Source organism: Macaca thibetana, chromosome 3 (assembly GCF_024542745.1).
Source record: "Macaca thibetana thibetana isolate TM-01 chromosome 3, ASM2454274v1, whole genome shotgun sequence".
Taxonomy (NCBI): domain Eukaryota; kingdom Metazoa; phylum Chordata; class Mammalia; order Primates; family Cercopithecidae; genus Macaca; species Macaca thibetana.
Window position 1 is genome coordinate 18,267,791 of NC_065580.1, and position 15,239 is coordinate 18,283,029.

The 15,239-nt window shown below is 47.3% G+C and overlaps 2 protein-coding genes across 51 annotated transcripts in view; both read right to left on the reverse strand.

Annotated features, from left to right (window-relative positions):
- Positions 1-15,239, reverse strand: part of AGK (acylglycerol kinase) — a 985,672-nt gene that overhangs the window by 927,435 nt on the left and 42,998 nt on the right. The gene's annotated exons all lie outside the window — the stretch shown is intronic.
- Positions 2,929-15,239, reverse strand: part of NDUFB2 (NADH:ubiquinone oxidoreductase subunit B2) — a 1,166,996-nt gene continuing 1,154,685 nt past the window's right edge. For all 50 annotated transcript variants that reach the window (XM_050782324.1, XM_050782347.1, XM_050782320.1 and 47 more), the window contains exons 2-5: positions 12,169-12,293; positions 6,145-6,289; positions 4,510-4,613; positions 2,929-3,000 (exon numbers count right to left, since the gene is read on the reverse strand). In XM_050782324.1, the coding sequence (XP_050638281.1) occupies positions 4,539-4,613; positions 6,145-6,289; positions 12,169-12,266 (318 nt within the window). In that variant the 5' untranslated portion in view covers positions 12,267-12,293 and the 3' untranslated portion in view covers positions 2,929-3,000; positions 4,510-4,538. The remainder of the gene's footprint in view (positions 3,001-4,509; positions 4,614-6,144; positions 6,290-12,168; positions 12,294-15,239) is intronic.

Genomic DNA, 15,239 nt, shown 5'->3' on the forward strand with positions numbered 1-15,239 from the left:
GTAGAACTTCTAGTCAGATCCAGCAAGTCGGACTCCAACAGCCTGAGTTCTGGAAGCATTACGCCAGCTTTTCAAATGTCAGATTGAGACAACGTAGTAGGCTGTAAAATCAGTTAGGAGGTCTCAACTGGCCATTCTTTCTTTAGTATGTAGAATAAAATGAAAATAGTGTGCCTAACAGATAATTACTGTTTTGTGAACTTTTGGTTTAATATGTGTGTACACAAGCCTATTTATACGCTAGGTAACATGAAATTAATTCTTAAACTGTGATCAAAAAGGCTGATCCCATGCTGTGTTGACTCAGATCATCTGACTCCGCCTAGAACAAGACGGCAGGATCTGAATCTCAGGTATGAGCTTGGCAAAGCACCTAACCCATCTATAGCTCAACGTCTTCACCTATAAAGTGGAAATAGTAACATGAGGATTTGATAAACTTAAGTGCTAACAACAGTGCCTGACCCATAGTAAATTTTCACTATTATTTCCTGTAACTGTATATTGCCATCAATCAAATGTACTTAAAATCCTTCTGGGACTCCTCCCACGTATCTTCCCATATGCTATACAGCGGGTGGAGGTCCGTTCCTTTGAGAAGGCTTGGAACAATTCCCTGCATGGCCCACATGTGGAAAAGAAGATTCCAATATGGCCTCCTTATTCTTTAAACAGAAGAATGCTCTTTTTAGAGTTATCTTTTTAAGTCAAGCAACTGATTTCTAAGGAATAGGGCTAATGAGATTATCCTACTTGAGTTCACTGTTGTAGATTATATTCTTTCCAAAAAAAACTTTATGGATATTGGGGAGTGAGCACGTCATGAGGGGTGGGGTGGGGATGAGTGGAAGACAAGAAAAAATGAAACCTAAAAAGTACAGAGATCGGATCGTTTTCAAAGTAAAGACCTTAAACATGGCTTCATCAGCTCTGGCAGCTCACACACAGGTGAGTAAACACAAAACCGGGGAAGTGTCCCCAGCACCCCTTGCAACAGGGACAGACTGCTGAAGCTGTCAGCAGGGGAGGGTGCAACTGTTCCACTTGCTTCAGCTTTTCCTGCCACGGTGCCTGCTCTGTGACATCCAAAGAGAACCAAAGTGGGACTGGAAACCCAGCTACTAGGAAAGCGTATCATACCACACCCCAGCTTAAAAAGCCTGCCAGAGGCTGCTTGCTGCATTCAACCCAAAATCTAAACCTGTGACCCCGATCTGCTCACGAGATCTCGTCCCATCCTCTCACCAGCTGGAGGTGCCCTGGACTTTGTTCCTTAAACACAGGAGTGACTGTGGTCCCATGCGAGACCGTGATTCCCGCTGTTCCTTACTCCCAGAACACTCTTCGCCCTCGTACAACTGACGACTCCTACTCGTTCCATTTTCAGCTCAAATGCCTTCCCTGACCAGTCAGAAGTCCAAGTTGCCTTCTTCACCCATCTCTAGCACCTCACCCAGTGCCATTTCCTCCACAGCACTTAGTAAATCTCACTTGGTTAGTGACTATCCATCTACCCTTTCTAAAATCTTAAGTTCTCTGAGAACAGAACCTTTTCTTCTTTAGTGCCAGATTCTCAATGCCTGGGTAGTCAAAAACCTAAACTGTAAAAAAGGGAGTCCACGCACGGTGGCTCACACCTGTAATCTCAGCACTTTGGGAAGCCAAGGCAGGAAGATCACTTGAGGCCTCGAGTTCAAGCAACATAGACTCTCTGTCAACGCACACACACATTAGCCACATGTGGTGGCACACACTTGTAGTCCCAGCTACTGGGGAAGCTGAGGCAGATCACTTGGGCCCAGAGGTCTGAGGCTGCAGTGAGCTAGGATCGCAACACTCCACTCCAGCTGGGGTGACCGAGACAGACCCAGTCTCTACAAAATAGATATATAGATACAGATTTAGATCTGTGGGTAGAGGAGAATTCTGTCCAGTCTCAGAGAGTCGGAAAGTGCTTTGCAACAAATTTTAGAAAAAGTAAAAACTCCTGCTTCACCCTTGTCTCCCGTTCCTCTGGCCCTAAATACTCCTAGTTAGAAGTATGCCTTAAGAATTGCGCAATGGCCCCTCAACACAACTGCCCAGTCCACAGGAGCTACTTCATAAATCCACTGCATTGACCTCTAACCTCTGTCCACTCAGAGCAAGAATCCACTGCAACGGACAAAGGACGAGAGTTTTCACAGGAACTGCTGACACACAGCGAAGACACCAGCTGAGGCGGTGCAGATAAGGGTGAGCTCTGGAGTCCTCACCTTGCTGCCTACCAGCGTGTGATACTAAGCAAGTAACTTCATCTCTGAGCCTTGCAGTCTTTATTGAGAAATGGAGCTAATGCCTATCTATGTCAACGGGGTGCCCAAGAGGATCAGCTGAAAGGCACTAAACCACTTAGCACAGGAGTTGGAAAAAATAATAATCCATAACGGGTAGTTGCCATTATCAGAAAGATCCAGGCCAGGCGAGGTGGCTCACACTTGTAATCCCAGCACTTTGGGAGGCCGAGGCAGGTCAATCACCTGAGGTCAGGAGTTTGACACCAGCCTGACCAGTATGGTGAAACCCCATCTCTACTAAAAATACAAAAATTAGGCCGGGCGCGGTGGCTCACGCCTGTAGTCTCAGCACTTTGGGAGGCCGAGGCGGGCAGATCACTTGAGCTCATGAGTTTAAGACCAGCCTGGCTAACTCGGTGAAACCCCATCTCTACTAAAAATACCAAAAAATTAGCCGGGCGCGGTGGCGGGCGCCTGTAGTCCCAGCTACTCAGGAGGCTGAGGCAGGAGAATGGAGTGAACCCAGGAGGTGGAGGCTGCAGTGAGCCGAGATCGCACCACTGCACTCCAGCGTGACAGAGTGAGACTTGTCCCCCGCCCCACTCCCACCACCCCACCTCCCCAAAAAGAAAGATCCATAACTCCATTCTCATTCTTGACCAAGCCACTTTAATTTGTAACTTTAAATATGAAGTCGATAATCCTCGAAATTCTCACCTGGCTCCTGCAGGAAAACGAAAGTAGAAAGTTTTAAGTACTTTTATATTCACTAATTCAAATCCATAATTCATTTATTCAATTATTCAAGTCTTTATTGAGCACTGATCATGTGACAGCCTTGTCGAGGAGAGAAGCAAAATCACCCTTCCTCGCTCAAGGGTTTACAGTTCAGTCATTAAAACAAACTTGTTGGCCAGGCACAGTGGCTCACGCCTGTAATCCCAACTCACTGGGAGGCTGAGGCAGGTGGATCACTTGAGTCCAGGAGTTTGAGATCAGCCTGGACAACATGGCGAAACCTCATCTCTACAAAATATGCACAAATTAGCCAAGAGTGGTAGTCCCAGCTACTGAGAAGGCTAAGGCGGGAGAATCACTTGAGCTCAGGAGGTTGAGGTTACAGTGAGCCATGATCACACCGCTGCACTCTAGCCTGCATGACAGAATGAGACCCCATCTCAAAATAAAATAAAAAAATTAAATAAAATAAAAATAAAATAAATTTTAAAAATAAATATAAGTAAAATAAAAGCATGTTAAATAAGAACATCTTAACCCCTAGGGGCTTATGGGGAAAGGGAAGCTTCTTAGTACCTCCCTTTTTAAAGAAAAACTCTTGACTTCCTGACCTGGAAAAAGAAAAAGCCATAACCCTTTACTGTTTAAAGAGTTAATTTTCATATAGTTCTATATAGTAATATTCCCATATGCTGGATCTATTTAAATGTTGAGAGCAGGACACTGTAGTTCTGCAGCTACATACTGTAGGCTCCATCTGTCTTGTTCACCACTGTAGGCCTGTGCTTGGCATAGAATTGGTCTTAATATATCTTTGATCAGTGGATAGATAAATGAAACCCTAAAATTATAACCTAACTTAGGAAAAAAAATTTTTTTTATTATACAATGGGCCAGGTGTGAGGCAAGAGAATCATCTGAGTCCAGGAGTTCGAGACCAGCCTGGGCAACATAGTGACACCCTGGTCTCTACGAAATAAAAAACGTAAATAAAATAAAACATACAATGAAAAGAAGAGACCAAAGCAAATGTGAAAACTTAAGACAGAAATCAGATACATGGCCAGGCGCAGTGGCTCACACCTGTAATCCCAGCACTTTGGGAGTCTGAGGCTGGCAGATCACTTGAGGTCAGGAGTTTGAGACCAGCCTGGCCAACGTGGCAAAACCCCGTCTCTACTAAAAATACAAAAATTAGCTGGGTGTGGTGGCATGTGCCTGTAATCCCAGCTACTCACTTGAACATGGAAGGCAGAGGTTGCAGTGAGCCAAGATCATGCCACTGCACTACAGCCTGGGCGACAGAGCAACTCTGTCTCCAAAAAAAAAAAAAAAAAAAAAAAAAAAAAAAAAAAAAGCAGATACAGGACTTGGTTAATTCAGCTTCATGCTGTTAGAATATGCAGTTTTTTCAAGTCCATCATAGGCATAAAGTAAAAACTAATGTTTATGAAAAAAGGTAAATATGACATAAAGAAATTTGGAGCACACCCACTTGTACAGAGCGAGTCTGAGTCTGTATCTTCAGTCTTCATTATCAGGAGGGATACCTAGTTCTTCATCTGTCCACTGGGAAGGATCAGGATACGGAAAGTGACCCTGGTGACAACCATTTAAAAGGAAGAAAAGTCAAGAATTTACATTCCATGCAACTAATTAAATTGTTAAATAAATCTTGGAAAGAAAAAAAAACCAATATGGCTCAGCCGCTGACCACAGGAACAAATTCTACTTCAATTATTCGATGGCCCACCTGTTCTTTAGTTTATTCATTATATGGGCCCTGGCCTGAATTTTAAAAGCCTCCCCATTTGGAGGTACCAGCCTAAGCCAATGGTACGTGTTTGTGATGGAGGGAGGATGGGGGAAGTGGATGCAACAGGTTTCAAAGGTTCCTGACATCCTGGCAGTCCTAGCAAAATGTTTCCACCTCTCCTAACATGACTGCTGTGAAATGGAGAAGCCTCAGGAGAAGCCTCAGGTGGCCTTCCTCATCTTCAATCCTGATCTAAGGGCTTATCTGGCTGCATCATCATCATCTCAGACCTAACAGCTATATACACTATGTCCACTCTGGACAACTGACCGACAGTGAGGCAGGGGCACCTCAAATATTAAATGTGCTGCCAGTTCACAGACACCCAGGCAGCTCCTTACTGAAGGACAACGGCACAAAGAAGTTCTAAGAGAAATGGGATATGAAGACACCTGATGCTTCTAAAACTTACATACTGCTTAAGATTTTTTTCCTATCCTGGAAACAAACCCAAATTCACTAAAATTCAAAGTATTCTGGATCAACAAGCACAGATTTCAATGTCTTAAAGGTGTAATTTCCTAAAGAACAATCTGCAAATGTGGTAAAACCTCAGTTGAGGCTAACGATATGTTAGAAAATCACTAAAACTAACTTCCCTTCTCAAGACAAATTCACTCATATCCATCCCACCCAAACCTGGCTGCCCTGCGCCTCTGGACAGACTAGAAGACACTCGTCACTTAACGGAATGTAAGTGTGAAACCTAACCTACCAATGAACCGCTAGTTCAGAAGCTAAAAGAATTCATTTCTGGCCGGGTGCAGTGGCTCACCCCTGTGATCCCAACACTTTGGGAGGCCAAGGCAGGTGGATCACTTGAGGTCAGGAGTTTGAGAGCAGCCTGGCCAACATGGTGAAACCCTGTCTCTACTAATAACAAAAAAAAATTAGCCGGCGTGGTGGTACACACCTGTAGTCCCAGCTACTCAAGGGACTGAGGTACCAGAGTCACTTGAACCCGGGAGGCAGAGGTTGCAGCGAGCCGAGATCGTGCCACTGCACTCCAGCCTGGTGACAGAGTGAAACTGTCTCAAAAAAAAAAAGTTAGCTTCTAGTCTCCCTAGGATGGCTACCTAACAGAAACCTTAAGAAACCAACCACCTAAATATACATCCTCGTGTAAAAAAAGGTGAGAAGATAACGTTTCATTAAATAACAGGAGTCTCACATATACATATGGACAACGTGGTGGCAAAGGGCTATGTCCAGACAGAAAAATGGTCTACAACAGAAAAATAAACCAGTTGAGCTATTAATACATCCTCCCTCCCCCTACCCAAAAAACGACAAGAGCTGTTCTCCTGCACTTACCAGCACGTCTTCTGAGTCATGCCAAAAGCGCCAGAGGATCCAGAACCACATGAATCCACTGTATAACTCGCCCTGGAACACCTGGGATCTGGTCAGCTGGGGGAACTGTCTATACCGGGGCTCGATGTGCACACCCCCACCGGCACTGCAAAACAAAACAAGGCTGACAGCGTGCCCGTTCTCAAAGCATTACATCATCCAGAACTCCTCCGAGTGACATCCTGGAACCAAAGCTAATGTTTCTCCTCTCCACTGAAATACACACAGTTCACAATCCCTTGAAATACTCATTTTTTACTAAGCTTGCTTCATGTGTAGCAGCAAAAACTGACCAAAACTGACAAGAGGCTCATTTTGGTTTTCAATTAGTGAAGATTCATTATTTTGCACTAGAAATTTGAATGTGTTGATTCTGGGGTGCCAGCTCCAAAGGTTTTAGTTAAGAGACTGTGAACTTGTTAGTAGGTCACTAACTTACTCAGAAAAATAAATTAATTTTGTTTAGCTATCTATCTGAGAGGCAAATTATGTCCTCTGCCTATTACAATCTTTATTAAAAGGCAACCATATGGGAAAGAGGACTCGCAAATCCTATTAAATATGCTAATGGCTCTGAACAAAGAACTTTAAACAGTAAGTTTGAAGACGTGTTTCTTTTTACTTCATTTAGACTTTTGACAAGTTGCGGCACAGAGTCCATAAGAGTTATAGTCAATGTATTCAGTTGGAGTATAAATACTATACGTTGCATCTAATTTAAATTATTTGCACCTACTGGGGCTATTCCTAAAACCTATTCAGCAGCCATACATACGCTAATACACAAAAGTGGATAAAAAAATTTTTAAAGAATTCCTATATAAAATATGTTTACCAATTTCATCTAGGTAGGAATCAGCTTATCAACCATATTCTCTTTTGTGCAGCACAGAAATTAGTACCTGTACAAAAAGTGCATTAAAATGTCTTGTCTTCCTAATGCACAGATTCGTGAACAGTAACATGGCAGTGGTTCTTGATACACGTTAGCTAGGACTGTTTGTTTTGTTTGTTTGAGAGAGTCTCACTCTGTCGCCCAGGCTGGAGTACAGTGGAACAATCTTGGCTCACTGCAACCTCCGCCTCCCCGGTTCAAGCAATCCTCCTGCCTCAGCCTCCCACGTAGCTGGGACTACAGGTGTACGCCACCATGCCCAGCTAATTTTAGTATTTTTTTAGTAGAGACGGGGTTTTACCATGTTGGCCAGACTGGTCTCGAACTCCTGACCTCAGGTGATCCACCCACCTTGGCCTCCCGAAGTGCTGGGATTACAAGCGTGAGCCACGCTCCCGGCTGTTTTGTTTTTTTAAAGATAGGCTCTGTCGCCCAGGCTAGAGTGCAGTGGCGTGACCTTAGCTCAAGCGATCCTTCTGCTGACTGAGCACCTCCTGGGCTCAAGCAGTCCTCCTGCCTCAGCCTCCCTCCCAAGTAGCTGGGACTACATACAAGTGTACACCCCCAGACCTGGCTAACTTTTATATTTTCTGTAGAGACAGGGTTTCCCTATGTTGCCAGGCTAGTAGACTGTTTTTATCCTCTCCCACTCTAAAAGATAACTGGCAGTTATCGAGTGTTTACCATGTGCCAGATACCACACTAAGCATTTTATAAGTTTTAACTCACTTAATTTTCATAACCTTACAATACGGCCTGTAATTATTAATGATTTACCAATGAGGTGCTATGTGATGGCAACGCCCAAGCTCTTGCCCACGAACACACACCATTAACAATTTTCTCCTTTTATTAATCAAAGACATAACTTTTAACTAGAATTCCAACAAGCATAAAACCAACATTACCACATTGAAATGATAAATTCCACTTTTTTTCTAAATAGTCATCCAAAATTTAACACTTTTATTTGGAAGCCTCTATTTAGAGTATTGATAACTAGTTATGAATAAGGTGATGTTTATTTTTTGCAGATATGTATACATATGTACTTTTTAAGTATCATGTTTAAAAAGGTCCTACCAAATATCGCCACTTTACAACTTGAATGACATAGCATACTGTTTCCATAATGTCCTCATATACCAATATTGTTTATTCAGGATCTACCTGTGTGTATAGATATTACATTATGTAAATAAACCATGCAGGATCATTCCATGTAGTGTAACATGAGCCTTTTTTTTTTTTTTGAGACAGAGTCACGCTCTGCCTCCCAGTTCAACCAATTATCCTGCGTCAGCCTCCCAAGTAGCTGGGATTACAGGCATGTGCCACTATGCCCAGCTAATTTTTGTATTTTTAATAGAGACAGGGATTCCTTATGTTGGCCAGGCTGATCTCGAACTCCTGACCTCAGGCCAACATGATCCTTATTCTTTGATAGCTTTTTGATACAATCTAGGTATAAGTGCCCAGCAGTAAAACTGATTAAAACAAGATTTGAAGGCCGGGCCCGGTGGCTCACGCCTGAAATCCCAGCACTTTGGGATGCCAAGGCAGGTGGATCACCTGAGGTTGGGAGTTCAAGACCAGCCTGACCAACATGGAGAAACCCCATCTCTACTAAAAATACAAAATTAGCCGGGCGTGGTGGTACACGCCTGTAATCCCAGCTACTCGGGAGGCTGAAGCAGAAGAATCACCTGAACCTGGGAGGCGGAGATTGCAGTGAGCTGAGATCATGCCATTGCACTCCAGCCTAGGCAACAAGGGCAAAACTCAGTCTCAAAAAAAAAGACTTGAGTAATGCCGATGCCAGCATTATAGTTCAAACCCATCTTAGCAGCTCCCCATGCTTCATTATTGCTAGAGTGACATGTTGTTTTAATTATAACCTGAAGTAGGGACTGCAAGATGGAAACCTTTTGGAACAAAGATTTGAAAGACTGCAATTATACCACAGGAACAATGACAACAGTTGCCATGATTAAGGAATGTAAAGACTCAACACCAACTTCACGATGTTATGTTCCAAACCAGGTTGTGAACTGCACTGTGGCAAACTAGATACCCTGAACAACCCTCCAAATTAAACAACTACGCTTCTAGATGAGATTTTTAAGATTTTTACAAACATCACTGACCAGGCACAAAAGGAAGGAATCCACCAAGGGCAAAATCCAAGTAAAAACAAGGCCTGGAAGCTAAGCAATCACTGACGCTGCCTTCACCGGGAGCCCTTGAACCTCCCCCAGCATAGCTACATGAGGTGTGGGGACAAGAGACGCAGCCTGGAGCCCACCCAAGGTGGGAGGGCTAATGACGAGATCGCTGAATAAAGCTGCGGCCCCATATGGTAAAAGGGTGAAGAAGAAATAAACCTTCCATGGACAAGGGAACACGAATTTGTTCTCAGAAGCCAGTCCTCAGGTAGATTTGCACCCAAATTCACACTACCTGCGTTGGGCCTGCGTAGACCAAAAACCCCAAGCCAAGAATTTAATGTGAGCTTGAATTGGGGCAGCGCCCTCAAGAGACTAAGAGAAGCAAGATCTCAAAGAAGTTCCAGGGAAAACAAGTTCAAGATCAAAAACCATAAGGGAGTAAGACACTATGCAAGTCCTGTAAGAAGGAAAGAGAACAGAGAAGAAACAACATCCAAGGAAATAATGGCTGTTCCAACTTCGAATGTTTGAGAGTCAAGTTTAAAAACAAAAATGCACCGTAACTGTTAGTTACATTTTTATTTTTATTTTTTTGAGATGGGGTCTCACTCTGTCACCCAAACTGGAGTGCAGTGGCGCGATCTCGGCTCACTGCAACCTCCGCCTCCTGGGCTCAAGCAATTCTCCTGCCTCAGCCTCCCCAGTAGCTGGAATTACAGGCGCGCACCATCATGCCCAGCTGATTTTTGTGTTTTTTAGTAGAGATGGGGTTTCACCGTGTTGGCCAGGCTGGTCTGGAACTCCTGACCTCAGGTGATCTACCTGCCTCAGCCTCCCCAAAGTGCTGGGATTACAGGTGTGAGCCACCGCGCTTGGCCAAAGTTACATTTTTAAAATATAAATCAGACCACATTACTTTCCTGCTTTAAAACTCCAATGGCTCCCTGTGATTCTTAGAATAAAATCCCGAGTCCTCCAAAGCCCTCTCTAATCTGACCCCACACTTGTCCCTGTGACCTGGTCTCTCCCACTCTTCGCCTGCGCTCCACTCCAGCCTGGCCTCCTGCCAACCCTGCGGGCTCCGGCCTCTCCACCTGATGCCTCCTCTGCCCTCTTATGTCCACCGGGCTCTTCCCTTGAGGTCTCTGCATGGTTGACTTCTCATCCCTCAGGTCCCGCTTCAAATCACACTCCCAGGCATCCCCACGCCATCCCCAAATACAATATCCCTTCTCCTCCCACAGCACGCACTCTCCACATTAATCCCCAGCTGTATTCTTCTCTTCGTAATCCTTGGCAGCACCTAAAAAATGTCCTCCTTCTCTACTTGTGTCTCTCCTGTCCAGAAGGTGCGCCTCGTTCTCTCTCGTGTATTCTGCTATATCCTCGGCACCTACATAGGAGCGGCCATAGAGAAGACGCTCCATAAACACGTACGCACTTAATTATCACACCCTCGAAATCAGCGTGTGCTACGAACAAGCCAATACCTCAGGGAGGAGCAGCATCCCCCCATCTCCTCACGCAGGACCAAGGGCCGTCGCTCGTGGCTCTCCATCACTCTCTTTGCCCAAGTCTCAGAGGACTTTGCCTTCTGCCCACCTGACACCTGCCTCAGCTCCAGATTCTTAATCCATGTGGGACTTCATGCAAGTCACTCCTTTCATTTCCTGGGCCTCAGTTCCTTAATAACAACAACAGTTAAAGAATACTTGTATGGTCCTTAGCAGGCACCAGCAATTGCTTTAAACACTTTAGTGAGGCCAGGCGCAGTGGCTCACGCCTGTATTCCCAACACTTTGGGAGGCCGAGGCTGGAGGATCACCTGAGCCCAGGAGTTACAGGCTGCAGTGAGCTGGGATCGCGCCACTGCACTCCAGCCTGCGCAACAGTTAGACTCCATCTCTTAAAACACACACACACACAAAACAAAACACGCTTCAGACAACAGTAACTCATTTAGTTCCTTGCAAATGGACGCTAAATGGGTGAGAAAACTGAGGCATTAAGAGAATAAGAAACTCTTCCAAGGTTCCGCTGCTGGAGTGTGGCAGAGGTGGGATTTGAACCCAGCCACTGTGGGGCCAGAATCCCGCTTGGAATCACGACCCCACACTGCCTCTTGGTAAAGCGTAGCTGATGATCTAAGGGATCTGGAATCATCCATTACTCTTTTCCAGCCCTGCTCTTATGGAATCTCCGCACACCACTAACTGGGCTTCGGCAGGTGCTCCCGGCCTCGACCCCCAGCCCTCAGCCCTCCGGTCAGCGTCTCGGGACACCTCGCGGGCGGCTCTGCCCGTCACTCTCCTAAACGCCGCAGCTGCCCCAGCGTGGGCTTCCGGCTTTCTTTCCTCTCACCCGACGGCGCTCTCTCTGGGCGGTCGCCTCCACTCCCTGCAGTCGGAGTGATTTTTCAGCATTAAAAAGCCGCCACGTGACGTCTCTGATAAAAGGCTGCCGAACCGACTCTACCCTAAATTCCGCAGCCAGGTACCAGGACCCTGGACCGCGCCCTTCCTAGGCCTCACCGCCGCCACCCGCCGCCACCCTCCGCCTCGCTCCAGCAGCGTCCACAAACGCCGCGCAGGCTGCTTCCTCCGCCTGGACCGCCCGCGCCGGCGCCCATTCGCTCAGCCGGCTCCGCATTCACGCGTGCGTCTCCCGAGGGCAGGCAGCCCCTACGACCAGGACAGCCCCGCACACGGTGTCCCATCTGCCCAACGAAGTCTCTCCCTGTCTCCCTCCGCCCAGCGGGGTCCCTCTCCCCGAGCCGCGGCGTCAGGGGACGGGAGGACTACATGTCCCAGCATGCCTCGGGACGCGGCCTCTCCAGGCGCCCCAGTCAAGGTGAGAGCGTCCCAGGGACCCGCGCTGTCCGCTACAGGCCGGCGAGGCCCCCATCCCCTGCCGGACACTCACTGACGGACTCCACCATCTCCAGCAGTCCGTGCGCGGCCGCTTCTGAAAAGGCGGCCTCCAACGCGAGCGAAAGACGGCAGCCGAGTCAGGGCGGACATGCTCGCCTGCGTCCGCCCCGCAGTCCCAAGCCGCCTCGCCCTCGCCTACCTCACTTCCCCGGCGCCCCGCCTTCCGTGACGTCACGGAGTCGCCCATCTCCAGGAGTGGGGGAGGTGGCAGTTGCTCCCGACTGGGTTCTTTAGCTGCTGCAGGAAGCGTCTCTCCTGAGAGCAAAGCCCACGCATAGGTTCTGGTTGCTGAGCTGCCCCGTGCCTCCTGAAACAGCTTGTTGGTTGCCCCTCTGATCCTGTAGGGCTCTCCCCCTGTTCTCCTGCCCCTCCTAAAACTGAGTGGTGTATAATTGTTTTTTGTTTTTGTTTTTGTTTTTTTTGAGACAAGGCCTTCCTCTGTCGCCCAGGCTGGAATGCAATGACACCATCTCGGCTCACTGCAACCTCTGCCTCCCAAGCTCAAGCGATTCTCTTGCCTCAGCTTCCCGAGTAGCTGGGATTACAGGCGCGCGCCACTGCGCCAGGCTAATTTTTGTATTTTTAGTAGAGACGCGTTTTCACCATGTTTGCCAGGCTGGTCTCGAACTCCTGAGCTTAGGTGATCTGCCCGCCTCGGCCTCCCAAAGTGCTGGGGTTACAGGCGTCAGCCACCGCTCCCGGCATGAACGGTGTATAAATTAGAGGAGAGCATCCGCTGTTTTCTGGATGAAAGTTGACTTTCCAGTCGACATGGAATAGTGTGGCTATTTTTGTCGACTTATTTGCATACTTATTTGTTTTCCAGATATTCGCTAAGAACTCTAAGGGCAAATATCCCTTTCTGCGTTTTGCAGACCGAATCGTGGCCCTCTTCTGGTTATCAGATGAACACCCTATTTGAACGGATGTATTTCAGAAAGTGAGGGAAGGGATGCCAAGCCCTACCACCAAGCGCTCAGCTTCTAAATGCAAATAAGATTCCCATTCAAATTTTAACTAACTGTGAGGACAGACTCTAGGTGACCTCACATACAGCATGTAAGCCCAAATCAAGAAGCTACTCTGGAGTTGGAAGTAGAAAACAAAGAGATTGGCCGGGCGCGGTGGCTCAAGCCTGTAATCCCAGCACTTTGGGAGGCCGAGACAGGCGGATCACGAGGTCAGGAGATTGAGACCATCCTGGCTAACACAATGAAACCCCGTCTCTACTAAAAATACAAAAAAATTAGCCGGGCGAGGTGGCGGGCGCCTGTAGTCCCAGCTACTCGGGAGGCTGAGGCAGGAGAATGGCGTAAACCCGGGAGGCGGAGCTTGCAGTGAGCCGAGATAGCGCCACTGCCCTCCAGCCTGGGCGACAGAGCGAGACTCCGTCTCAAAAAAAAAAAAAAGAAAACAAAGAGATGAGGAAAAAAGGTTGTTCACAAAATTCTATGTTGACTTAATTCCCTACTCTGAAAGGTTCACTTGATTTCCCCCTCCCTATAGGTTTTGTTGAGACGGAGTCTCACTCTGTCGCCCAGGCTGGAGTTCAGTAGTGCGATCTGGGCTCACTGCGACCTCCGCCTCCCAGGTCCAAGCGATTCTCCTGCCTCAGCCTCCCGATTAGCTGGGGCTACAGGCACCTGCCACCACGCCCGGCTGATTTTTGTATTTTTAGTAGAGACAGGGTTTCACCATGTTGGCCAGGCTGGTCTCAAACTCCTGACCTCAGGTAACCTGCCTGCCTCAACCTCCCAAAGTGCTGGATAACAGGCATAAGCCACTGCAGTGGCCCATGTGCCCCTTTTCTATTGCTGCTGTAACAGCTCCCAGGAACTGAGGCCCTGGGCCCCACACCCCCCAAGCTCACCTGGCATCAGATCCACCCCAGTGAAGCCTGGAGATGCAGCTGCCTTAGGAGAGACCCTGAGCCAGAGGACCCAGCCTACCTGCACCCAGATTTCTGACCCACAGAAACTGGGAGACAATAAATGCTGTTGTTTTAAGCCACTATATTTTGGGATGGTTCGTACACAGCAATAGATAATACAGGCCACAAATGGCTTGATTCGATCCACTGGCTTTAAGGCTGTGTTGGCATAGGCTGGGGGAGGAGACTGCTGTCTTTTTGTCCCTCTCCCGCCTCCACACTGTACCTGAATGGGCACTGGCACAAGGGGCTGTGTGACCAGCTGGTGTGCTCTCCCCCAGCCATCTGGAGCTATCCCAACTCCTCTCTGCCTGCCTTAAACGCCCCCTCAAGACCTGGGAAGGAAAAAATAACATCACCTCCCTAGAAAAAAACTGCACCAAAGGAATCTCTGTCCACCTAAACCATACTGCTCCCTGAAAGACAGGAATGAGGAACTTTATCCTGGAGAAGGAAAGAATGGAAGAAACTAGTCCTGTGGTCAGGGTAGGACTTTTGGGGAGCACAAGGGCTTGACTCCATTCGCTGCCTAGTGGTCTCTAAGACGAGCAATATAATCTATGAAGGTGCAGGGATAAAATGTGATTTTACCTAAAAAAAAAAAAAAGAGAGAGAGATTAAGCTTTACAAATATCCCCCCTCCAGGCTGACCCCCAGGCCCCTCCTAGTCTGCCAGCCGGCCACATCAGCTCAGCTCTGAGAAGAAAGCCCATGGTTGGGCCTGGCGGAGAGGGGCAGGCAGTGGTCACTGCAGGTATGCCCCGGGCACTGCCATGGAGAAGAGGACATACTGGTTATATTAACTCTGTTCCTATTCACCAAAATTAATGCCTGCAAGTGGACAGGTGCAGACACTGTGGCAGAGAAACTGTAGTTCCAGACTAGCGTGTGAACCCAGGGCCATGTTAAGGAAGTAGCCAAGCTGTTCTGCTCATGTGCCCAGTATGTCAGCCACTTTCATCAGTTTTGTTTTACCTCATAATAAAAGTTAGCAAGGAGTTGGCAAAATCTATTAAAAATTACCAACAAGATAATTTGAAGTACAATGAAATCTGCCCCAAGTGTATATTTATGCTGGCAGGTAGCACCTGCAGGAAATTTATACATAAATTGTGTGTGTGTGTGTGTGTGCG